This window comes from Rana temporaria, chromosome 7 (assembly GCF_905171775.1).
Source record: "Rana temporaria chromosome 7, aRanTem1.1, whole genome shotgun sequence".
NCBI classification, from domain to species: domain Eukaryota; kingdom Metazoa; phylum Chordata; class Amphibia; order Anura; family Ranidae; genus Rana; species Rana temporaria.
Genome location: NC_053495.1, coordinates 26,174,540 through 26,202,054, shown reverse-complemented (window position 1 = coordinate 26,202,054; position 27,515 = coordinate 26,174,540). Strand labels below are relative to the sequence as shown.

The 27,515-nt window shown below is 41.4% G+C and overlaps 1 protein-coding gene across 4 annotated transcripts; it reads right to left on the bottom strand.

Moving 5' to 3' along the window:
- Window positions 1-380: 380 nt before the first annotated feature.
- On the bottom strand, window positions 381-27,515 carry LOC120945179 (interferon-induced very large GTPase 1-like). 4 transcript variants are annotated; one of them, XM_040359104.1, is made up of 5 exons: window positions 27,485-27,515; window positions 20,645-20,768; window positions 20,469-20,562; window positions 12,690-12,916; window positions 381-8,190 (listed from the first exon to the last, which is right to left on the bottom strand). In XM_040359104.1, exons 4-5 carry the CDS (start codon window positions 12,826-12,828, stop codon window positions 983-985), a joined length of 7,347 nt encoding a protein of 2,448 aa, XP_040215038.1. In that variant the 5' UTR covers window positions 12,829-12,916; window positions 20,469-20,562; window positions 20,645-20,768; window positions 27,485-27,515; the 3' UTR covers window positions 381-982. The 4 variants fall into 4 exon arrangements, with proteins under 4 accessions (XP_040215038.1, XP_040215041.1, XP_040215040.1 ...); XM_040359107.1 differs by having other exon boundaries at window positions 12,690-12,841; XM_040359106.1 differs by having other exon boundaries at window positions 20,469-20,559.

Sequence of the window (27,515 nt, the reverse complement as noted above, 5' to 3'; positions counted from 1 at the left end):
ACGGCGTAGTAAGACGTACGCCTGTCGGATCGATCCCAGATGCCGTCGTATCTTGTTTTGTGGATACAAAACAAAGATACAACGCAGGAAATTTAAAATTACGCCGGCGTAATCCTTTTGTGGAACTGCCCCTAAATGTTTTTAGAAATAAAGACAAAGATAACAGATATATGATTATTTGAATATATTTTTGTGCTTTTATGTTTTTAATACAGATCAATCAAAAAAAAAGAAGTATATAGGTCCACACAGTATTTGCTCTCTAACTTACTTAAAGCTAAAGTTTGGGAATGAATATTTTTGCATAGATACATTAGCCCAGATTGGATGAGGTGGAGAGGAGGGGTGGCGATGTCACAATCTCCACCTCATTCAGAGAACACTTTGCATTAATTGAGAAAATGCAAAGTGTTCTCTGAGTGAGCCTGTGTCGAGTGAGTGACCTCCTGTGTTCACTAAGCAGCAGGCTCAGAAGCTAGCAGCAATCACTGTATTAGTGGTGATTACTAGAAAGATTTCCAGCTTCTTCAGGGATCAGCCAGCTATGGCACATACATACTTACACTGGACTAATGTAACTATGAAAAACATACCCATACCTAAACTACAGCTTAATCAAAATGTTCTTAATTATTAAGATGATTTCCAGATTTAAATCTGCAGACTTGTTTTTGGTGGCAAATCATCTTTTTTTCTGTCTTTTTTCACTGTACAGAGTTGTATGTGATCGGTAGTGAGCCGGAAACATCTTCTGTAGGTGTCATTCTGTACACCAATAGTTATGATGCTTTTCACAGGTCTTCAGTCACCTTCAGCACATCGATCATGATCATATTCAACATTCTGCATATGTACAATCTATCCAAGAATAAATCTTCCATCAAGTTTGCCTTTTAAACTTTCCAAGGGGTTAAATATAAAGTGTGTCTTTAGGTCCTCAAATGTCCATCCAATGTGTCAGGATAAATTTAATTTTAGAAATCTACATATTTTTTTCAAGCTCCTCAATTGCTTCCTTTTTTGTTATATTAGCCCACTGAGATGGAATTGTCCCCAGACCTGTGAATTTTAGGTTGTAATGGTTTTCAAAGTCACGTTGGAAGAAACAAGTCACCCATTTCCAGTAAGACAATGATGAGTTGTCTGGAGTAATAGACCAGGTATTGTAAGGATGTCCAGCATCTCTGTATGTTTTGTAGGGAAAACTTCTGTCATCACTACCAGGATGAAATTCTATATCACTGGACACAACACTGGAGCAGATATTAAGACAAAATTGATTTGTGTTTCTATATTTCCATGTTTTTAGAGCAGCAGGACGATGGTATTGAACACTGTGGTCTCCATCATGCCCGGGAATAGTATTTGTACATACAGCCCCACAAAATGGACACTTTGCCCAGCACCTAGAAAACTGTTCAGATATATTTTCATGAATCATTTGTATAAGATGGGTAAGATTGCATTTAGAAAATAATTCTTTGAGCTTTTTCAACACAGTTTTCAGAGCCTGTGTCATTGCTTCCTTCAAAAAATCAATATCAGTTATATTCTGATATTTCACACTCTTGAGATCATCACTTGACAGCTTCACGTCACTTCCAAGCTGAGAGCAGAAAGTATCCAGCCATTCACTGATACCCCCCTGTGTGTCATGGACTATTGTAGTTGATTTGTTGATGGCCTTTAATATAACATTCTCAAATTCATCCAGTTTAGTGTTTAGAATTTCTGATATGTTCCTCTTGTCTTTACAATATTGTTCAACACACTTTTGAATAAAGTCAGTAAATGCAGATTCTGGATCATTAATGTAGTCTATATACTGCTGAAAATTTTCCTCCTCTGCCAGTGACCTGAGCAGACAGAACTCTAGTTTTGATCTGTTTCCATTCAAGGCTTGATTATTATTGTTTACCTCCCCAGCTAGGTGTATTGCAGATTTCTCATAGACACCTTGCTGGATGGCCTTTTCTAACTTGTTACACAGGAAATCTGCCAATGTTGTGATTTGTTTTTTTCCTTCACAGGAGATTTTAAAACTTTCCCAAAATTCATTTCTCTTACTTCCTAGGTAGACAAGGGGGTCATTGGCTTCTCTAAAAGCTTTAGAAATCTTGTGAAATCTGCGAGCTGCTTCCTGACACAAGAACAGAGATGCGTACAATGTAAACTCCTTCCTGAATTTAAACGTATCTAATGTGATGCTTATTTCAGATGTTATTATTTTCAGAAGTTCATGGAAGTAAATGTTCTGATAATCTATTTTTTTCTGTTGCTTTTCGTCCATGTATTTATCCATTCTCTTGTTTAGAATTGTTATTGAACGTTGTATTGTATTTTGTTCATCATCTGAAAGCTTTTCCTTCCACAATACATGCAATTTTCGCTTGCTTGATATATATTTAGAGAATTCTTGTAGTAAGTTCTTCCAATGACAAGAATCTTTAATTGTATCGGCTATATTGGGTTCAGTTTTGAAGTGTTCAAGTAACACATTTTGCAAATCACAGTTGATTTGTGGCGGTTCGGGAGTATATGTTTCCTCAGCTACTTTAGTGATCAGAGAAATCCACATTTTGTTGAATTTTTCTCCCAATTCCTCTTCAGTGACATTTTTTCCCTGCAAAAACAAGGCCAATTTCTTGCTTTCAGTTAACATTTTATCTTCATATTTCTTACTCAGTTGGTTTATAGTTTTACTATTCTTCTTTGATCTAATGAGCTCTTTAGATTTTTTATGCATTTCTTCTATTAATTCATTTCTGACTGCATCCAGTTTTTTTTCAACGTTCGCTCTCCATTGAACTAGTATCTCTTTGTCTTTTTCACCATCAAAAAATGCCTTAAGCTCTCCTAGGACTGTGCCGTATATTTCTTCAAACTGCTTATTTAGAGACATCTTATCAACCTGCTTTATTTCATCCTTGTAAATCTGGTTGCGGATTTTAATTTGAAGGGTCAACATGTGTTGCCTTAATTTCCATGTCCACTGACTGTATTTTTCTTCCAGTTTTTTGTATGCAGCAATTTCAAGTGAATTTTTGAAGCTGAATACAAAATGCTCATTAAGCAATGCATTCCACAAATCATTTATTCGAGTTTTGAATGTAGAGATATTTAAAATATTGTGTTGCCCTTCCCGTTTTCCTGATTCAAGTATGACCCGTCTTAGCATTTGAACGTTCTGGCTGTAACTTGGATTTAGGGGAGCCATAGGAGGGTCACCTTCCCAGAGGTGAGCAAAGTAATGGATATTAGTGTTTACATCAAATTTAATGACTTCATTGAAACATGTGACATCACACTGCTCTTGCTGTGCAGCACACAATGTCATTTTATCCAGTTTTTCCTGAAGCTGTCTCCTTCCCTCCATGTTTTTCTCTTTGGCTGTTATTTCTCCAACATTTTGATGAACAAATACACAATTGGGTTTTAGATTGACTTTCTTCATCCTTAAAAATGCTTGAACGGCAATCTGTAGGATGTCTTGCATTTCAGAAGGATTTTCCCCAAAGATATTGATCAAGGTAAGGTTACCCAGGCCAATTACAAAAGTAGCGAGTTCATTGTCATGATTAAGTGTAGTATTTTTGGAGAGTTCAACAGCCTTTAGTCCTTCTGTATCTACCACAAGCACATAGTCAAAGTTCATTTCCTGTCTGAGTTCTTTGTCAACCTCTAAAAGCTGCATAAATGCTCCTCTAGTACATCTGCCGGCGCTCACTGCAAACTGAAGACCAAACATAGCATTAAGCAAAGTAGATTTTCCAGTACTCTGTATACCTAATACAGAGAGGACATACAGCTTTTTGTCTCCTAATATTTTAATCAGCTCATCCAGAATGGCTCCAATCCACCTCAATGGTACATGTGCAGCATCACCATCCATCAGCTCAAGTGGATATCCTGAGACCATGAGATTGGCAGCCACTTTTGGCAATTTGAAAAAACTTTCATCCTTTTCTGGAAATTGTTCTAACGCTTCATATATTTGTCCAATTTCTCTTAGAATGTGTTCAAGGCCAAAAGTTGAGACTTCAATTTTAACTGATAATTCCTCTAATCCTCTCTCCATTGTTTCTATATTCTGTTTATTTTTATCTTTTAGTTCCCTTTGCTCTTTTATTTTTGACCATTTATTGTGGTATTCCTGGTAGAGTACTGAAAGAGTTTTTGAAGACAGGTCATCTAAATACATGCTAAACCATCGCAGAAAGTATATTTTTGAGTCTTGGCTATCTGAAAAAAGAATCTGTAGGAAAGATTTCATGAAGTCATTGAGGGGAACTGCCCTTTGAAGTTGTGTATTCCTTATTGCCTGCTTTTCATACTCAATGTTGCTCCGCTGTTGCTCAATACTCATGTTACTTGTTTGCTTCAGTCTAGTCAATTCTTTGTCTTTCTTGCACCATTTTTTCCAGAGATCTCCTTGTAGAGGCAAAAATGCCTCTTTCATAGCTGATAAATTTTTCTTTAACAATGACAGTAAAACCTTTGCTTGTTCCCTTCCCTGTTTGCACAATTCTTTGTCTTCATCCACTACAAATCCATGTTTCCTGGCAATACTGGCACATGTGTCAAGTGAATATCTCTCATTTGAACTAGCCAACAAAGATTGTATCGTTTTTGATATCTGTTGTAACAATTCTGCTTCATTTCGGTTTTTTATACCTATTTTTACTTTGGTTCCCTTAGCTGGAGGACTCTTCTCTTTGTTTGCACACAGGCAAATTAGTGATTTTGAGGATTTTAACAGGCACTGTAACAGATCTTTCCCTTTTTCATCCAATTCACTGAATAGAATGACAATAACTGAGGAAATTTCTTCTAAGAATTTCACTTGCTGGTCATGTTCTGTGGCATCACCATGTAGATTGGTAAATGCAATGCAGTCATCAAATGTGTCATCCTCTTTTGCACCTGGACAATACCAGGCAATCTCTGCCACTCCATTCATTAGAAAATAATTTTGTGTGCTTCCTTTGCAATGTCTATGATAGAAGATATCATGCCTCTGTTTACTAATCAGCCAGTTCATTAACTGTGATTTAGAGGTAGAAGATGGACCAAGACGAATGAAGGATATGATGGGAGCCTCGGTTTTCTTAATGAACTTGTCAAAAGATTTGTCACTTTTATTTTTCCACTTCTTTTTAACTTCCTGAAAAGCCCAAAGTGGGAACTCTATAGAACTTGTATTAGGAAGAGTTACCAAAAGTGGAAGAGCAAACTGACAAAATGAAAGTTTTGTGTAAAGATACTGTCTCATGAAATCATTAGCACAATGGAATATTGACATTTGCACATCCATTGGGTGAATAGGTTGTTCACAGTTTGAATTTTGCTGCTCCAAATCTTCATCTTCATCAACTAGAAATTGTTCTAAATCAAGATCAGTTGTGTCCATGTTTTCTTCTTCTTCTTGAATGCTCCTGACCTCTGCATGGAGGGGTTCACTATTGCATTCACACTGCACATATCTTGCACGATAGTCCAACATAAGTAATTTCTGCAGAAAATGGAGAGGAAGTTGTTTTTCTTTAGAAATCTGTTCTTCAACCAAAGAAGGCTGACAAATCTTATGAAAATCAGCATTCTTCATTTTTTGTGGGTAATACATCTCAAGGTCCAGTCTCTTCAGCAATAGTAAAAAGTTCTTGTCCACACTGCTGTAATCAGTTGTTATGTCATTTTTAGTAGATGTTGTTTCTTCCTTGCATATATTATTCAGCTCAGTGGCAATCTTTTTTTCCAGGTCCATGTCTGTTGATTCCCCATAGCTAAATGTTCTAAGCTCTTTTTCTATTTTGTGCAATTCATGTTCTGAATATTGTTGTATTATTTTATTGACATCAGGAGAAATATGTCCTGCCATGTGTTTCTTCATAAAATGTAGACGTTCTGTTTTCTTATCTAGAGACATTTCTTGGTATTCCCCTACAGATGTCAGGCCTGTGTACAGGACAAAAGCTTGAGCTTGATCAGTGCACTGACTTCTGATGCTTGTGTACTCCTTATAAGTTTCTTGCATCTGACGTTTTAGAAATTCTATTTCTCTGTATCCTAAAAGATTTTTAAAGTTGTAGTTTTGAATACAGTACCCAGAGTTGTTGGCAATGCAGAGCAGCAGTAATTCTGTGTCTATTTGATTTGTTTTCCTTAGGGAGCTTAGAAAGGAATATAGTGAAAGACTAATTTTCTCTGTAACTTTAATCTTTGCTTGACGTTGATCATCACTGGACGAGTTTATTTTGGCAGTAACTTGCAGAACTTCATTAATAGATATCTCTAAAATATTAAGAAGCTCTTCAAAATCAGATACAGTAATTATGTCAGGTTTATCCTTGTCAGAGTCATGTATCCATCTCATAATACCTGATGTATTGGGAAAACTTTCAATGGAATAAATGTGAGGATCCACTAAAGATTTCATTAAAGTTTTTATACGATTTGTGTCTTCTGTAGAATCGTCTTTGTATTTGTCAACAATACTGACTAAAAATGCTTGCAGGTTTTTATCTGACAGACAAATAGTTTTCCAAGCACTGTAACTTCCTGTTGTTTTACAGAGTTCCACTTTAAAGTCCTTTAACTCCTGTAAGTGTTTTTCTGCATTGCTTACATCCCAGAACTCCACACCCTGCAGGAATGAATTTGCTTTTTCTAAAGCATTTGGTAAATTTTCTCCAACCATCATTTCTGTGGTGAGACCGGTCTGTGACCTGTAATGGTCAGTCAAACAAAAAGCAAGTTTTAAATTATCTGTAAACTCCTCCCTGTGATTGTCCACAATAATCTTCCATACTGGTATCAGCTGAAATCCACGATCTATGACACTCCATGTTTTGTTACTGGTTATTAAACCAGATTTCCACTGTGGGAGAGAATCAGCCTCTAAAGGGCCTCCAGTTTTAGTAACAAACAATTGAACATCTTTCTGAAGGCTGGATGTTTTTGAATTGTGCACAGATCCCTGTGTATTTGTTTTTGACCCATCGATATCCCCTCCAAATCCAGCATAACTAGCGCCCACATACATATTCAGGGCTTCAGATGTCATTTTTTTTGCTTCTTCCATGTTGCTACTGTCTACTCCTTCCATGGATGCCTTCCACCAGAGTATCCCACCAAAGTGTATTGGTCCAAGATTTACATGTGAGCCAAACCTCTGGAAAAACTCTGAACATTTTGTTGACAAATCTGGTGCATTTGAATCAATTCTTAATACATTTTCTATCTTCTGTAATGCATTTAGAGCAGAGGGAGAAAGTCTCAGCTGATCCATTTTAAAGTAACAGGATGCTAAAGGAATGTAATTATATCTGGTGGTGCAAACGTAGCCGTGTTGAACTGACTGCTGGCTTGTGTGCTTAGACTCTACAGAATTGTTATAGTTAGAACTACTTTTTATACTAAATCCCATGAAACCTGCAGTAATTGAACTACTTAAACTTAACCCGATTTTCTCAACTGTGCTATGAAAATGCGATTCCGCTTTCTGAGAGGTAAATTCTTTTTGTTCAAAAACAGGACTTTGTTCTGGTCCAACAAGTTTGAAGCCTTCTGGGATACACAAAAGTGGTTCACGTTTCTTAAACAGATCCTCTGCGTTTTTGGTTTGGAAAATTCCCTCTAGTGCTAGGCCTCCAGATGAATGTTGAATGACCTCTTTATCAGTTAAGTTTTCGGTTTTTGAAAATGACATTTCTCTAAAGCAAATCTGTTTTTCAAAGTAATTTATGAGATCCAACAATGACATCTCAGGCAGTGCTGAGTATTCAGGAGAAACTTCCAGAATCTTCCACATTTCTTTTTCACGCTCTTTAACAATGTCATCATGTCGACTTTTCCCTTCAGATGTCATTTTTTTTAACGCTTCTATTAAATTATGTGCTTCTTTATTTTTCTCCTTTATGAATTGGTTTCTCTTTTCTTGAAATTCAGAAATGTTTGCACTGCTGTTATTAAACATTTTATGCAATGCCCTCTTTTCCCAGGGATAGCGAATTTTTTCCTCTAACACAGAGCAATCTTCGAGCTCAATAAAGTTTAATGATTGAATATTTCGTATACCCAAACATTCTTCTAAGATGGGAAGCCAGTACTTAGGATCCAAACCCATCTCCTCCAGTTTATTGGTAAGATCAGTATTGGTAGAATAGTTGTTGGGTTTATGGCTTGACATCTCTGTATAAATTCAATAAAAAAAATATTTTTAGGAAGATACATTTTAATTAAAATATGTACATATTTCATACGTTAGGATAATTTATCTATGAATTGGATTATATGTCTGTCTTTAACCGCTTCCATACCGCGCCATAGGGAAATTACGGCGGCAGGAACCCCTCGCCGATCCGGGTGGACGTCATATGACGTCCTGTGTCCCCGGCGATCTAGGGCGCGCGCCCGCGGCAGCGCTCGACACCCGGTGCGGGTGCCCGGCGGCCACGATTGCCACCGGGCACCCGCGATTGCCGGTAATCATGGCAGGAGTGTGGATCTGTGTGTGTAAACACACAGATCCACCTCCTGTCAGTGGTGAGGAGACCAATGTGTGTTCCCAGTACAGAGGAACACACATCGGTCTCCTCCCCTTGAGAGTCCCCTCCCTCCCACAGTTAGAACACACCTTAGGGAACATATTAACCCCTTCAGCGCCCCCTAGTGGTTAACCCCTTCCCTGCCAGTCACATTTACACAGTAATCAATGCATATTTATAGCATTAATCGCTGTATAAATGTAAATGGTCCCAAAAACGTGTCAAAAGTGTCCGATGTGTTCGCCGCAATGTCACGGTCACAGTAAAAAAAAAAAAAAAAAACGCAAATCGCCGCCAATACTAGTAAAAAAATGTATAAAATAAAAATGCCATAAATCTATCACCTATTTTGTAGACGCTATAACTTTTGCGCAAACCAATTAATATACGATTATTGCGATTTGTTTTTACCAAAAATATGTAGAAGAATACATATCGGCCTAAACTGAGGGAAAAAAAAGTTTTTTTTTTAAATTGTGATATTTATTAAATAAAAAAGTAAAAAATATTGGGTTTTTTTTTTAAATTGTCGCTCTTCTTTTGTTTATAGCGCAAAAAATAAAAACCACAGAGATGATCAAATACCACCAAACGAAAGCTCTGTTTGTGAGGGGAAAAAACATAAAGATTTAGTTTGGGTATAGTGTTGCATGACCACGCAATTGTCAAAGTGCAACAGCGCTGAAAACTAAAAATTGGTCTGGGCAGGAAGGGGGTGAAAATGCCCTGTATGGAAGGGGTTAAAGGATAACTTCACCTTTTCAAAAAAATTTAACATTTTGATTAAACTCCAAACACCCTCCAAACCCCTCGGCCCCTGCTGCACAAAACTGGTCTCATGTCACTCTTCCACTGTCCCCAGCAGTCACTATAGCAGCTGAACTCTCAAAATCTTCCCTACATAATCTGTGGGTAGCTTCATAACGCAAGCACAAGTGAGTGGTAATTGGCCAATGAGGCCATGTGACCGTGATGACCAATGTGAATCTATGTTGAGACTTCTTTCTTCTGGAACCTGGTCCCCGAGGAAGGCTGAGAGTCCATATTAACCAGTCACGGCTTACCATAGCCTGCATTATGATGCTACACAGCTGCCGGAACCATGTGGTAAAGATTTTGAGTGTGCAGCTGTCAGGGGCAGTGGGAGAGTGACATGGGACCAGCTATGTGCAGGGGGTAAGAAGGGGTTTTTTAGGTAGAGTTTTTTTCAAAATTACTTCAGCTTTTCATTGTTTATGAAAAGGTGAACTTGCCTTTTATAGTGCACCTTGCAGTACAGTGTAAGGTCCACATAAAATATCAGCTAATGTTAGTAATTACAAAATGTACCTATAAAGAAAAAGGTTATATTTATCTATACACCTTACCTCTGTATTCTGCATCACTGGGTGGAATGCAGAGCAGGCAAAATTTTGCAAGAAGACACTTCAGTTCATTGCAAGAGCATCTTCTCTCAAGATCTTGGCTGCTCTGTATCCCCCAGGAGCTAACCAGGAGTGTGACATCAACCTCACCTAGGCGTTGTAAGTGGTAGATGGGGATAAGGTAAGTATTAATCTAACTTTGCTTTACAGGTATGTTTTGGAACTACTAGCATATACCAAGTGAAGGGAACAGCCTCCTCAGGTGATAGACAGAGATGAAACAAATCCTCCTACGTAGGTTTTATAAGGTTTTTGTGCAGTTTTCCCCTCTCTACACCCCTTCAGAAGTGTAGATCGTGTTAAAAATCGTTCTTCACCTGTCTTAGCAGATAGCAGAGGGTGTAGAGACTATAGTTACATTGTGTGAGAGCTGACTGGAGGAAAGAAACCCTCGCCCCCCTCCACACAGAGCAGAACTGTATTGTGAATAGATAAGCTTTGTTCTGAGCACTCCCCCCCCCTCTTCCCTCTCGATACAAATTTATCTATGTGTTAGGAAAACTTCTCAGAAGTGACTCATGCTGATAAACGAGGAACAAAGCACCAGAGAGGAACAACACTTAGAGCTACTGAGGGCTCCGCCAACCAACCCAGATGTAACCAGCAAACACCCCTGTGTCTCCGGGGCACCAGATCCAGTATTACCTGCAGGGGGGTGTGGTCAGAAATTCCACCCGCTAAATAACAGACATCCGTAACCAGATGTTGGTGAAGGCTAAATCAATGCGGGAGGAAGAAGCTGTTACATGGGATAGATAGGAATAACCCCGCTCCATGAGGTGTTTTTTTCAACGCCATAACTCCACCAATGCTGCTGAGTCAGCCCAGTGCCGGAGGTCAAGCTTTTGTACCCGAGTTGGGTTAGAGGTGTCTAGAACATAGTCTAAAATGTTATCGAGGTCTTAAGCCACGAATAGCTTCAATGGACCAAAGGTGGCGACTTTCTCCAAAACAGTGAACAAAACCTCATTTCGGAAGGGGGTGTAGGACATAGATATTCACTATTGCCAGCATCTGGGACTCTATGTCCAGAACCACTATTGCAAAGCGATCTTGGGGGTCCGTGACCACATGTTCAATTGTACATGCCAGTTTTTTATGCGTAGTGTGTATTTCTCTCTGCATCCAGTTTCTGGTAAGGGAGAGTGTTTTACTACCCATCAGATGCGTCTCTTGTAGGAAAACTATATGTGGGTTCTGGGATTTGAGATATTGAAGAACTAGGGATCTCTTAAACTTTGAGTTTAGCCCAATTTTGATATTACTCATATAGCACTAACCTATATTCCAGTGAGACAGGATGTGTGTGACTAGAGGGGAAGCTAGGGGGGTGGGAGCCTAGATACAGAGAACCACATCCCACCAGACAGCAATATAATATTAGTACAGATTGTGCAAATCGAAGGCCCATAGACAGACCAGGGATGGGTAAACCCGTTGGTCCAAACATCAGAAACTGAGGGTAGAAAAAGATTTTAAAAAAAGGCTATAATCCCAACACCCTGTATACTCCAGTGGAACAAACCAAAAAAACTGTTAAAATTCCAAAGAAACTTCAGTCCCAAAACTAGAAAAAACAGCAGCAGACTGTTCCAAGGGATAATCTACTTGTAGAGGGGCTGAGGAGACGTATGATCAAGTCATAGCGCCCAGTAACAGTACCTTAGCCACCCGCAATAAACGGACATGCAATTCTGAGCTCTCCAATAAGAATCTCTTGCAGGTGGGGGAAATTTGAAGAGGAGAACAACTTCATAAGAGAGGAACATGTTCCACAACTCTCAGCACCATCTCGGAACAGGGTGAGAAGAAGTGCCCACGGCCATGTGCACATTACCAGGTGGGCCAGGTGACCCGCCGCTGTTAGGCAATAGAATCCAGCCAGTTAGCAACCTCCGCAGGCGATTCGAAGAACTTAGCAGAACTATGGTGGACGACTTTCAAGCGACTAGGATACAGCATGTTTTACGGGCCTCCGCTAGGATCTGATCTCTGTCTCTAAAGTCAAGCAGACGAACCAAGAAAGCATGCGGCATAAAACCTGCATGTCTCGGGCCAGTAGGCACTCTATGCTCACGTTCGACTGCCTACATAAGTACAGTTGTTGCAAGCCCAAAAGTTGCTTGAAGAAGGCCTCAGCGAACACTGCATGGTTAGGGCCTTCCACGCCCTCCGGGAGCCAGACCACCCAGACATTGTTGCGTCTGAGGCGATTCTCAGCATCCTCTGAGCGAGCCATGAGAAAATTCAAGTTATCGGCAGCACAGACCAGGAGCTGTGGGAGGCTGATTTCTTGCTGGATTTACGCTTACCAGTTATGGAAAGAACTGGAGCTGCTCCCTAAGCGGTATGGAGATGTTTGCTAAGCAGGATGGCTAGGGAAAGCCCAGGATTTGGACGGATTATCCGGATGGATGGCGGAAGCTACAGTAGGGCACATCTTGTCGCTCTCACATCTCGGCCACACCCCCCTTCCTTTCTTTCTGACTAAAAACTTTCTGACTGGGTAGCAATGATAAGATATCTAAATATTTACCTTGCTAAATTTTCTCTATAATACCAAATGATAAATAAACACCCAAAGGAGAAATGTCAAAATAATGGTAACAACTTTCTGCCACCCCTGGCCTGATAACAGGAATCCACAGAACCAAGTAGTTGGGACAGTGGAAAGAGAACTCTAACAAAGTAGATTTCCCAACCCCTGTATTGCACTTACCAAGCCCTGAAGAAGCTACTGATTCTTCTCCAAGAAGGTGTTTTTGATCAAGTGCTGGGAGCTTCCTCTTTCTCTGTGGTGGGGAGTCTGCTTCTTTCTCCAAGACATCCTGTGACCGTTTCCGGTGGTGGTCATCCATGCTATCCTATAGGCTTGTAATAGATGAGATAAGAGATGATAGCTTGAGTGAAGATTCAGACTGTTGCACCAGACCACAGATTTAAAACCTATAAAGGAAAAATGTACCCTTATTGGTTGCTTAATTTACATTCAATGCTCAGCTTCAAATCATTTTTTTTTTTTTTTAACTGCCAAGATGAAAAAAGTGAGGATCTTCTGATAATAGCTGTTTTCTGTAACTTCTTATAAGTGACCAGGATGTAAGGAGTGGGGGGTGCAGGAAGGAGACACAGGACCTCAAAAACATAAACAAAGAAAGATTCTGTACCTTTAATTGTACTAATTAAATTAAAAGGGGTTGTAAACCCTCATGTTTTTTCACCTTAATGCATTCTATGCATTAAGGTGAAAAACCTTCTGTAGTGCTGAAGCCCCAACCCTCCTTTTTCGTACCTGAGCTCCAAAAGTCCCACGCCAGGAGTGGGCACACCAGCTCAGGCCTGTCTCGTGTCCTCATTGGATAGATTGATAACAGCACAGCCATTGGCTTCTGCTGCTGTGAATTAAATCCAATGACGAGGGCGCCTGGGAGCGGGGCCAAGTCCTGCTTTCTGTGTAAATACACACAGAAGGAGGACTCAGGAGCACGCCCGCACGGGTGTCCACCATAGGAGAGTGCTTCTCCAACGTGGGCACTCGATGCGGGTAAGGAGCCACCAGCGCCACTGAGGCACCCCAGAAGAGGTGGATTGGGGCCACTCTGTGCAAAATGAACTGCACTGTGGAGGTAAGTATGACAGGTTTGTTATATAAAAAAAACGTGTGTGTTTAGTAACCCATAAAGGCAATACAGGAAAGAAAAGGTTGGGTTGGTTGTAGGGGGTGACATGTTAGCTGTTAGTGCCCTTTTAATTGTTGCCCCTCCTGTATCAATGTAATGGAGGGAGATAGGGCCTCTTTATATGTCAGTTGTTGATGGGGCCCATTGCACTTGGGGCATGGGAGCAGGTCTTCCAAGGATGTTGTGCTGGAGCTGTAACAGATTTCCCTCTTCAGGGCCAAACTGCCAAGATGATGACAGAGGACACTAAGGAACAGACAGGGAGACCTGTCACCCCTGACCCTCAGATGATGGCTTACGGTTAAGATTTGATGGGCCCCAAGACCTATGGAGGATCTTCTTAGTGTGAAAAGAAAGACATACTGAGTGAGTAACACCTAGATAAATAGACTGCAACATTTGGGGAAGATGGCTTTACTGGCTTGGAAGACTAGTAAGTGTTCTTGCCCTTGTGACCAATGCATAGCAAGTTATGAGAAAGAGGAGAGTGCTCTGCATTGTGAACTGTTATCAGTGACTCTGAACACAGTAAAGCAGTAAAAATGCAACTTGTCTGGACATTTCTTTATTCAAAGTAACAGATCTCAGGCCGGGAATATGTGTGTAAGCGGGCTTCAGGTCGGACAAAGATGACACAATATGGTGGAGTTTCTCTAAAACAACAGGTGACTGTCCTATGCAAGAAAAAGTGCGGTGGGTACAGAGTCCATATGGCACCAATAGCCAACCAATGCAGACCCGTGTCCCCAGCAGGAAATGAAAGCCATTGAAGAAGAGATAGGACAAGTACCTTGCTATGACAAATAGGTTTATGAAATGGGTTTATGATCTGCAGAAAGCCAGAGAGGCATACAACCTAAATACAGAATACCACTACCACTAGGGTGTTTCAGAAAGTTGTAGGCAATGATTTATGGGTAGAGATTTTGCAGAATTGTGGCCAGCATCATAAAACCAAAGCTGTTTTGAGGGAATTATTAAAGGCACTTTATGGTGTGACAACAAAAGTGTTCTTGTTAGAGAAGATTGGACCAACGAAAAACGAATGTCCAAAGGACCTTACAGATAGTACAACCAATGTGATGGAATATGTAATGTCTAGAAATTTGGGCTTTGAACATGGTGGTTTGATTCACAGGGCAATGTTACTGGAAGCTTTGGATGGTGATATCCAGGAATACTTTCTATCTGTTACCCCCAAGCCTTATTATTACAGTGATATCAAATAAAATACATTCTACTGCTGTTACTGAGAACTACAAGCTATGATGTGGTCAAACAGCTATATGGCTCACTGATATTTTCCAAATCCATTTCTTGTCATAGTCTAAAATCTGATTATCTAGCAACTGTTTAATTTGGGGGTTTTAGAAGCTGGTGAAGAGAGATGTATCCAGTTTCAAATTAGTACCTACAGTATTTTATCTGTGTATTTGTGAAGCACTTATTGCCTCATAAACCACAATACGACCCTTCTAGTTGATCATGTTTGTCTGTTGTGAGTCAATTCTGGTTAGAACTGATCCAAGTGGGGGTGAACTTAAAGCAGTGTTCCAGCCGTTTTTTTTTTTTTTTAAGTCAGCAACTACAAACACCGTAGCTGCTGACTTTTAACCACTTCCATACCGGGCTGTTATACACACATCCATACCAGGCCTATTCTGGCACTTCTCTCCTATAAGTACAAATCATCATTTTTTTGCTAGAAAATTATGCAGAACCCCCAAACATTATATATGTTTTTTTAGCAGACACCCTAGGGAATAAAACAACGGTCATTAAAACATTTTATCTTGCACGCTATTTGCGCAATAATTTTTCAAACGCCTTTTTTTTGGAAAAAAATTGTTTCATGAATTAAAAAAAAATAACAAAACTGTAAAGTTAGCCCAATTTTTTTGTAAAATATGAAATATGATGTTACACCGAGTAAACAGATACCTAACATGTCACGCTTTAAAATTGCGCACACTCATGGAATGGCGCCAAACTTCGGTACTTAAAAATCTCCATAGGCAACGCTTTGAATTTTTTTACAGGTTACCAGTTTAGATTTACAGAGGAGATCTAGTGCTAGAATTGTTGCTGGCACTCTAACGCACGCGGCGATAAACGGTGTTTACATATGTGGGCGGGACTTGCGTGTGCGTTCGCTTCTGCGCGCGAGCTACTGGGGACAGGGGCGTTAAAAAAAAAAAAATTATTTCTTTTTTTTTTTTTACATATTTATTTCTTTTTTTACACTTTTTTTTTTTTATTTATTATCACTTTTATTCCTATTACAAGGAATGTAAACATCCCTTGTAATAGGAATGTGTGTGACAGGTACTCTTTATGGAGAGAGGCGGGGAGGGGGGTCAATAAGACCCCACATCTCTCCTCCAGGCTGGAAAGCATGAAATCGGTGAAAAAAAATTCACCGATCTCATGCTTGCTGTTGCTTAGCAGCCGCAATTGCGGCTTTGTTTACTTACGGGGACCCGGGCGTGACGTCATCACATCGCGCCCGGGTCCTCCGACGGTCATAGAGATGACTGGTGACCATCTGGTTCGTTCTCCGGGCACCCGATGGCACGGGAGAGCCCGGTGAAGCACCTGATGGCGGCGGGAGGGGGGGATGTCCCCTCCCGCCGCCTGTAAGAACGATCTAGCGGCGGAATCGCCGCTATGATCGTTCTTACGTTGTGCAGAATCGCCGGCATTAGAGAAGGATATCTGAATGATGCCTCTAGCTGCAGGCATCATTCAGATATCCCCCTTCAAAGTCCAGGACGTCACATGACGTCCACCCGGATCGAGGAGGGGTCCCTGCCGCCGTCATTTCACAATGACGCGGTAGGGAAGTGGTTAATAAGGGCACTTACCTGTCCAGAGAGCCCGCGGTGACGGCCCCCCAAGGCCGATCCGTCCATCGGATAGGGTGCCGGCGCCGCCATTGCAATTAACTGCCCGTTTCCTACTGCTCATGCGCGAGTCGCGCGGTGCTTTGAATGTTCCCGTCGTCTTCTGGGACACACACAGGTCCCAGAAGACAACGGGGAGCTCGCCGAAGAGAAGGAAGTGGCGGAACAGCTCCGCGGACTAGGAAGAGGCAGATTAGGAACAGGGGTTTCTGGTAAGTAAAAATACTTTTTTTCTATGTTTTTTAATTTATTTCAAAGAACATTTTAATGTATAAATGTTTTTTAGGGTGGACCTCTGCTTTAACACGTTAAGGGGAATTGGCATAATTGGAAGTAGGTCTGCCAATATGTTTAGGATGTGAGTTATAGAGGGCGCTTATAGTGCAAAATTATTCTAGTGCACAATAAATTACATAAATACTACAAACCAACAAACAATAGCTGTAGAAATTAGTGAATAGTAAAAATTAGTCCGTGATTAGATCAAGCTTCATATACAACATGAGTTGTAGTCCCAACGTTGCAAATTAAATGAAGTGCTTAAAGTCCAATAATAAGAAACAATCTTGCTGTGACCAGAAGAAAGTGACTTCTCCAATCGTGCGATATATATTCCTTCTCCAACAGAATATTTGATACTACACCCAAAAGTGCACAGGATATGTATTGTGCTTACCACAACTAGTTGACCTCTTTATTTAAAAATATAGTCAGATGCGCTTGTATAGGATAATGCCTGCAGACATGTCAATGGACAGTAAATTCTAATGTGTCCAAATACAAAATGAAGAAAGTGAATTTTCTGTTTTTCAAAAAAAACACATCAGATGATGATCAAAAAAGGCTAAAGATGTACAGTCCTCCCCATAGGTAAGTTGGTGACTTCAAACCAGAGCAAACCAAGGAAAAGTGATGTAATAGGAAATAAATCCGCCACCTTCTATATAACTGCCTCTTACTGAAGATGAAGATCCCAACTAGATATCTTCTGTAGATGTATGGCCTATAACCCGGCCTAAGGGTCTATGCGACTGGATGTCGTTTCTTCGGCAATAAATCGTTCCCCAACCGTTCACAAGCAGTCATGTATGATCATAGGCAGGTGTGGAAGGAAAGAAAGGCCAACATAGCATATTCCAGTAAAGACTTAATATAAAAATTGGTTAAAATTACACTTACAGTGTGAAGATAAAAAAATTGCATGTGAAAATTGTATAGCCGGCAAGCTAACACAGCCTGTTCACTCCAGGACTCTCTTGTGTATTGATGACGTCAGCACGCCGCTTCTCCCTACGTTGTTTCGTCAAAACTGACTTTGTCCCCGTGCCCCAGGACAAAGTCAGTTTTGACGAAACGATGTAGGGAGAAGCGGCATGCTGACGTCATCACTACACAAGAGAGTCCCGGAGTGAACGGGCTGTGTTAGCCCGCTGGCTATACAATTTTCACATGCGAGTTTTTATCTTTACACTGTAAGTGTAATTTTAACCATTTTTTATATTAAATGTTTACTGGATTACACTATGTTGGCCTTTCTTTCCTTCCTCACCTGGCTATAATCATACATGACTGCTTGTGAGTGGTTGGGGAACGATTTATTGCCGAAGAAACAACATCCAGTCGCATAGACCCTTAGGCCGGGTTATAGGCCATACATCTACAGAAGATCTCTAGTTGGGATCTTCATCTTCAGTAAGAGGCAGTTACACAGAAGGTGGAGGATTTCTTTCCTATTACATCACTTTTCCTTGGTTTGCTCTGGTTTGAAGACACCAACTTACCTATAGGGAGGACTGTACATCTTTAGCTTTTTTTGATCATCATCTGATGTGTTTTTTTGAAAAACAGAACATTCACTTGTTCATTTTGTATTTGGACACATTAGAATTTACTACAAATAAGGATACCTGTTTTGTGTAATGATATCTTGGATATTTTCACGTTCATTTGCACTGCTTGTTTTTTATATATGTCTATTTTTTGTGTGTGTCTCACATTTTAAGTTGCAGCATTATTGTTAATTGTTCTCATTTATTTTAAACAGACAGCTCAGTATCATCCCCTTTTTTATGTCAATGGACAGAAGCATGTACGATACCTCACTCTGAGTATTATGGATAGGACATGTAACACAAACAAAAGGCTTCCATAGTGCAACGCTGTTTTATTTAAAATGTAATAAAAAACACCAGCCAAATGGCTACTCACATAAAAAGTGCCTTAACCTGGCACTGGGGCTTCAGGCTTGTCTGGGAATCACTAGCTCTCCCACCTTGGTAGTGGCGTGTGTTTCACCGTCCGTTAGCTCTACCCAGATGAACCGGAAGTGGCGTAGGGCATAGCAGTGGAATAACGTCCTTGCAGGATGTCTCCAATTTACAAGCCGACCTCAATGCTCTGTCGAATTGGGCGACTAAGTGGCAGATGAGGTTTAATGTAGATAAATGTAAAGTTATGCACTTGGGGGCTAAGAATATGCATGCATCATACATACTAGGGGGAGTACAACTGGGGGGATCTGTAGTGGAGAAGTATCTGGGGGTTTTAGTTGATCATAAGCTCAATAATGGCATGCAATGCCAAGCTGCGGTTTCCAAAGCGAGCAAAGTCCTTTCTTGTATTAAGAGAGGTATGGACTCCAGAGACAGAGATATAATTTTGCCCCTGTACAAATCATTAGTAAGACCTCATCTGGAATATGCAGTTCAGTTTTGGGCACCAGTTCTCAAAAAGGACATCGGAGAACTGGAGAAAGTGCAGAGAAGGGCAACCAAACTGATAAGAGGCATGGAGGAGCTCAGCTATGAGGAAAGATTAGAGGAACTGAATTTATTCACTCTAGAGAAGAGGAGAATAAGGGGGGATATGATCCACATGTACAAATATATAAGAGGTCCATACAGTGAACTTGGTGTTGAGTTATTCACTTTACGGTCAACACAGAAGACAAGGGGGCACTCTTTACGTCTAGAGGAAAAGAGATTTCACCTCCAAATACGGAAAGGTTTTTTCACAGTAAGAGCTGTGAAAACGTGGAACAGACTCCCTCCAGAGGTGGTTCTGGCCAGCTCAGTAGGTTGCTTTAAGAAAGGCCTGGATTATTTCCTAAATGTACAGAATATAACTGAGTACTAAGATTTGTAGGTAAAGTTGATCCAGGGTAAATCCGATTGCCTCTCGGGGGATCAGGAAGGAATTTTTTCCCCTGCTGTAGCAAATTGGATCATGCTCTGCTGGGGTTTTTTACCTTCCTCTGGATCAACTGTGGGTATGGAGTTGGGTGTATAGGATTGTACTGTGTTTTTTATTTTGTTTTTTTATTTTTTGTGGTTGAACTGGATGGACTTGTGTCTTTTTTCAACCTGACTAACTATGTACATGTGACCAGGTTCCCGCAGCGGTCACGTGTACTATGCCCTACGCCACTTCCAGTTCATCTGGGTAGTGCCGGTGGAACGCACGCCACCACGGATTGGAGAAGTCACGTTCTTCTGGTCACAGCAAGATTGTTTCTTATTTTTGGACTTAAAGCCCTTCATTTAATTTGCAAAGTTTGGACTACAACTGATGATTTTATTTACCTTCTCATGTCAGTGGTCGACAATATCTTTTCTACCCAACCATGCAGCACTAACATAATGATATGCAAGTATCGCGCTGTTCATGAGTATTCTGAGATTAGGCTACGACCTGCAGGGGGGGGGGGGAGGGGGGAACGTGACGTCCTGGTCTCACAAAGTGGGGTTGAATGATGTTGGGTAGCATTTAACCTGGTAGAGGACTTGTGCTGGACCAGGGAGAAGGAGGTGAGAATTACTACTAGAACTGCATTTTCAGCTATGGATTTCAGCACATTTTTATTGCCCTATTGTCTATCCATACCACACCTGGTGGACCTTCGCTAAGCAAGCTTACCTGCTGCCAGTGAAGAGTAAGAAGTCAAGAGGGATGCTTATCACACAGGGCCAGTCTCTATGGAAAGCACGTTGATCTTCCTATCAAGTCACTGCTGAAAAGGTTAAAATAGATTAAACTACTGCATCTAATAGCTTTACAATTACATATAATTTCCATGTAATGTGATGGGTTACCTGTTAGGTTCTCCACTTTCCTTCATATTCCTACATTGTCATTATCCACCATGTTCATTGGCAAATCTTAATGATTTTGTTTATTCTGAAGTTGCTGAATATATCTGCTCTCTTGATTCCTAAGCTGTTTTTAAAACAGAATTTTAATTTCCTGATTGAAAAATCCGAACAGTCACCACCTGCAAATATATCAAAGGTAATAAGCAACACCTTGTCCTTAAGGCCAGGTTCACACATGACAGTCGTACGACTTTAGATCCGTCTTTGCTCTGCAACTTGAAGTCCGACATGCGTCCGACTTCAATGAACAGGGATCCAACTTTGATCCCCGACAATACCAGGCACTGTGTCTGGTATGAATCTTGAGGGGGAACTCCACGCCAACTTTTTTTTTAAAAAACAGGCATGGGTTCCCCCTCTAAGAGCATACCAGACCCTTTTGTCTGGTATGGATTTTGAGGGGAAACCCCTACGCTGAAAAACCATGCCAGACCCTTATCCGTGCATGCAGCCCGGTCGGTCAGGAAAGGGGGTGCGTACGAGCGAGCGCCCCCCTTCCTGAACCATACCAGGCCACATGCCCTCAACATGGGGGGTGGGTGCTTTGGGGCAGGGGGGCACTTCCCCCCCACCCCAAAGCACATTGTCCCCATGTTGATGAGGACAAGGGCCTGTTCCCGACCACCCTGGCCATTGGTTGTCGGAGTCTGCCGGCTGGGGGCTTATCGGAATCTGGCAGCCCCTTTTAATAATCTTGCCCGGCCTTCTCCGTCGTCTTCTTCCCTCTGCTCTTCTTCCGATGTTAACACGACACTCTCTCCCGCTGTAATGCCATTTGCGCGGTGCGTAACGACTTATATTGGCACTGGGCGTGGTCACCAGGTGATGTCATCCGGTGACCCTGCCACTCATGACGTCACCTCCCGGCGCATGATGGTACGTGACATCATAAGTGGTGGGGTCACCGGATAACATCACCTGGTGACCACGCCCAGTGCCAATATAAGTTGTTACGCACGTGGCATTACAGCGGGAGAGAGTGTCGTGTCAACATCGGAAGAAGAGCAGAGGGAAGAAGACGACGGAGAAGACCGGGCAAGAGCTAGCAAAGGAGCAGGCAAAAGAGCGGAAGACCCCAGCAGAAGACAGTGGGAGAAGTACCGGAGAGCACGGAGAAGGGGCCGGAGAGAGCGGAGAAGACGGAAGAGACTAGAGGTAGACCGATATGGGTTTTTCTCTGGCCGATACCGATGCCGATATTTAGAAATCACGGCGGCCGATAGCCGATTTATGATGCCGATTTTTTTTGGGCCGATATGTTAAGCCGATTTTTCAGGCACTTTTGGGCTAAACAGTAAAGTTAGCCCATATTTATTTTTTTTCAACCAAAAGTTTTCATTACCTGTTTTTGTGTAATATATATATTATATATATATATATAAAATGTAATACACAAAAACAGGTAATGAAAACTTTTGGTCGAAAAAATAAATAAATATGGGTTTAGTTTTTTTTTTTTAATTTGTTAAAGTATATTTTTTCCCCAAAAAATGTGTTTGAAAGAGCGCTGCGCAAATACCGTGTAACATTAAATATTGCAGCAATCCCTATTTTATTTCCTAGGGTCTCTGCTAAGAAAAAATATATAATGTTTGGGGGTTCCAAGTAATTTTCTAGCAGAAAATACAGGATTTTTACTTGTAAGCAACAAATGTAAAAAAAGATTTAGCCTTTAAATGGTTAAACTGAGAATTCTCCTACACGGAGTTCAGTTAATTGATAAGTAGCAACATTGTATATCTTTTCTAAAACTTGGCAGGCTGCCCAGGAGAGAGAGAGAGAGAAGTCTTCTACGGGAAGCACTTGCATTGACTTGTATTGCAGAAGCTTTTTGCAAGTCGCGGTGCTGAATTTATCAATCGGCTTTTTTAAAGCACAAATCGGCCGATGCCGATTAATTTAAAAACGCCAAATATCGGCCGATATATCGGCCAATCGATATATCGGTCGACCTCTAGAAGAGACCCCCAAAGTCAGAAGAGACCCCCGGAGCTGCCTAATAAATCACTTTAAAAACCTGTGTAGTGCATTTCTTTTATTGACACTTTCCAGATTTCGATAAGCCCCCTGCCCTCAGACCCCAAAAACCAACGGCCAGGGTTGTCAGGAAGAGGCCCTTGTCCTCATCAACATGGGGACAAGGTGCTTTGGGGTGGGGGGGGCACAGTGCCCCCCTGCCCCAAAGCACCCACCCCCCATGTTGAGGGCATGCTGCCTGGTACGGTTCAGTAGGGGGGCTCGCTCGTCCCCACCCCCTTTCCTGACTGGCCGGGCTGCGTGCTCGGATAAGAGTCTGGTATAAATTTTGGGGGGACCCCAACACTTTTTTTTTTATTTGGCGTGGAGTTCCCCCTCAAGATCATCAGAGCACAAGTCGCATGCCAAAGTTGGATCATGCAAGACGGGGATCCGACTTCAGTGATATTCAATGGGCTGAAGTAGGATCAAAGTCGGACCAAAGTAGTGCAGGGAGCATTTTCAAAGTCGGAACCGACTTGTGTAGGACCAGTTAAGACGGCTCCCATAGGGAAACATTGATTTTCATACGTCATGCGACATGAGATCCCAATGTCGGAGCGTTTGTCGCACCAGAGTGAACCCAGCCTAATAAAACCATATCACAACATTGAGAATTATCATTCTTTATTTGAAGTTTAATATTGAAAATGTTATCAGCCAGTTTTTCTCAAAGTTGTACAGTAATAGGACAGCAAATTGTGTATAAGAATAAGTGAATTGTGATGTATAATAGCTCACTGTAGATACAATGTAAAATCCGAACTGATAAAAATATTTTTCTGGGATTTGAATTTGGTTAAACAGGCGAATGTGTGGGGAAAAAACCCTGAATGAATTTTGGGACAACCTCAAATGCACTGCATAGCCTTTGACTGTCCAGCAGAACTATAAGAGACAATAATTGTAGGGTGGGATGGAAAATGCAGATCCCTCACTATAAAAGGGTGGGTTTAATGACAAACCACATAGGGAGAGTTTGGTGTAGCATTAAAGTTAGTGTTGGAGAGGGCACATTTTTTTTTGTTAAAATAATAAACATGTTATACTAACGTGCTCTGTGCAACATTATTCCACAAAGCGCCCCAAACTTTCTCGCCTATGGTCGTCTATGGTCCCCCAGCAGCACTTTTGGCTCCTCCTCTTTTTTTTTTTGTGTGACCCCAATAATGCCGCTTGCTATGGATGCACATTTGTGGGCTTGTTCCTGATCCAGGCTGTGTGCATCTATTGACACACACAGTGGCCCAGATTCAAAGAGGAATTGCGCCTGCGTAACCATAGTTACGCAGCGCAATTGCTTACTTGCCCCGGCGTAACGACTTCTCCTGATTCAGAGAGCTCGTTACGCCGACTGCAGCCTAAGATATGCGTGGCATAAGGCTCTTATGCCCTCATATCTTAGGCTGCATTCGTACGCAGGCCGCTAGGTGGCGTTCCCGTTGTGGTCAGCGTATAGTATGCAAATTGCATACCAACGCCGATTCACAATGTTACGCGAGCCCTGCGTTAGCAGTTTACGTCGTTTGCGTACGGCGAGTTTCGCGTAAGGCTGCACATGCTAAAAGAAGGGGCAGCCAATGCTAAGGATACCCGTCGTTCCTGCGTCGCGAGGTTTAAATTTTACGCCATTTGCGTAAGTGAATCGTGAATGGCGCTGGACGCCATTCACGTTCACTTTGAAGCAAATGACGACCTTGCGACGTCATTTACCGCAATGCACGTCGGGAAAGTTTCCTGACGGAGCATGCCCTCCACGCTCGGTGCGGGAACGCGCCTAATTTAAATGATTCCTGCCCCCTACGGGATCATTTACATTAGGCGCCCTTACGCAGGGCATTTTTGAGGAGCTTCCACGCAAATTACGTGGCTACTGCTTCATGAATGGAGCGTAGCGCAAATAATTTGCGTAGGCGCAGGGTAAAAAACACTGCGCCTCCGTAAGGAGCGCGCAGCTGTACCTGAATCTACCCCAGTGTTGCTCAGCCCTACCCCTGCTCTCTGTTGACAGGGTTTGATTGACAGCAACAAGAGCCAATGGCTCCCACTGATGCTTCTGTGCCTGTTAGGAGAGAGAGAGAGAGAGAGAGAGCAACGATGCTGCTCTTGGGCACAGTGCTGGATCAAAAGAGGAGCCACTTAAAGAGGAGTTCCACCCAAAAATGGAACTTCCTCTTAACCCACTCCTCTCCCCCTTACATGCCACATTTGGCATGTAATTTTTTTTGGGGGGGGGGGGGCAATGCCCCTATACCCCCTTTTCGGTTTTTGCTCTGTTGTACCACTTTACCATATAATCTTTGACATCATAGGATTATCAATTTAGGTGTAATCAATTAGGACCATTGATGATCAGGATTTTCTCTGATACAATTGGAAGTAACATGAAATCGATTCTCTGACATCTCGGCATTTATTGTGGAATGCCCGGAACAGTCTGGATGAATATACTTACCACGATGTGCTAGATTATGAAACAATATTTGTATATTGCCAAAAAATCCTTCTTGTCTCGTCCTGAGGAAGCCCAACGGCGAAACGCATAGGCGACTTCAAAGGATTTGTCTATAATTAATGAATTATTAATTTAGATGGTTTTACTTATTTTTCATCAATGTTGTAATTTTTCTATTTTTCTACTTTTGTAATAAATAATATATTTTATACATACTTCCGCCTTGCCTCAAAGTCCGACCATCACTCTAGTGATTGTGTTTTTTCCTTGTTTCTACTATATACGGATGTGGCTTATGTGAGTGCTTTTCCTTGTGTATCTTGTCCTTCCCTTCCCTTTCCCTGCCTCTTGCCCTCCCTTTCCCTGTGTTTTATGGTTCCTTCCCTTTCCTTCCCTATCCCTTTTTGATTCCCTTGGAGGGTCATTGATACATAGCGAATGATTAGCACTCCTGTCAGGGTTATTTGTTTCCTGCCCCATCGGGTAGATTTTCATTTATTAAAATCAAACCCTTCTATGCTTTGACCAAAAAAACTCCCCCCCCCCCCAAAAAAAAAATCATATCTGCCAATCCCTAAAAGTGCAAATAAACCCCTCAGCAGCTGTTCTGTAATGGATACGTAGATTAACCACTTGCTTACTGGGCACATATACCCCCCTCCTGCCCAGGTGAAATTTCAGCTTTCGGCACTGCGTTGCTTTAACTAACAATTGCGCGGTCGTGCGACGTGTCTCCCAAACAAAATTGACGTCCTTTTCCCCCCACAAATAGAGCTTTCTTTTGGTGGTATTTGATCGCCTGTGCGGTTTTTATTTTTTGCGCTATAAACAAAAAAGAGCGACAATTTTGAAAAAAATACAATATTTTTTACTTGTTGCTATAATAAATATCCCAATTTTAAAAAAAACATATTTTTTCTCAGTTTAGGCCGATACGTATTCTTCTACATATTTTTGGTAAAAAAAAAAAATCGCAATAAGCGACTGGTTTGCGCAAAAGTTATAGCGCCTACAAAATAGGGGACAGAATTATTATTTTTTATTATTATTTTTTTTTTACTAGAAATGGCGGCGATCTGCGATTTTTATTGGGACTGCGATGTTATAGCGGACACTTTTGACACATTTTTGGCATCATTCACATTTATACTGCGATCAGTGCTATAAATATGCACTAATTACAGTATAAATGTGACTGGCATTGAAGGGGTTAACACTAGGGGGTGAGGAAGGGGTTAAATGTATTCCCTGCATTGTGTTCTAACTGTGTGGGGGGAGGGGGGTGACTGGGGGGGTGACCGATCTGTGTCCCTATGTAGAAGGGACACAGATCGGTCTCCTCTCCAGAGACAGGACGCTGTCTCTGTGTAAAACGGCAATGAGAGATGATCTCATATGTTTACAAATGAGATCATCTCTCATTGGCCACACAGATCGCATCGCAAACGGCCACTCTGATTGGCCGTTCGCGGCGATCTGTAATTGGCTGTGTCCAAGGGACACGACCAACACAGAGTTTCCCTGCTGCGCGCTCTGGAGCGCGCGCGGGGAACGCGCAAAGGGGCGGACGTCAATTGACGTCCACTTGGATTTTCGGATCCGCGCTGTAGCCGTCATTTGACTATAGCGCGGATCCCAAGCGGTTAAAGATATTATTATACATAGGGGGATAATTTACGAAAGGCAAATCCACTTTGCACTACAAGTGCAAAGTGCATTTGAAATTGCACTGAAATGCACTTGGAAGTGCAGTCGCTGTAGATAAAATAAAATAAAAAACAGCATTTTAGCTTGCACATGATTGGATAATAAAATCAGCAGAGCTTCCCCTCATTTCAGATCTACCCCTCAGATTTACAGCGACTGCATTTCCAAGTGCACTTTACACTTGTAGTGCACAGTGGATTTGCCTTTCGTAAATAACCCCCATAGATTTCCATTTACATCCTACCATGAATACACAACATGACCAGGGAGAAATCTCTCTATATGGTGGGGGAAAATCCTATTATTACACAGATATGTCCCCGATTGTTCTGGTGAGAAATGTAAAATTTAGGTTTTCCATCATTTTTTGTCTTGACAGAAGTCCTAACCTTCCCTACTCTAAGCAAAACTAAAAAGACAGTTTTGGCAAGGGATATTCTTCAACCCTCTGCAATTTTAAACGGCATCAAAAGAGGAGGTTTAAAAACACAGCAATATATCTATCTAATATATATATAAATATGTATCTATCTTTTTATATATCTATAGTATATCTCTGTCTATCAAAATCACATGTTATACGAGTTGATAAGATTTCTTACCTTGCTTCCGAACATTCCGATGTTTCTTGCA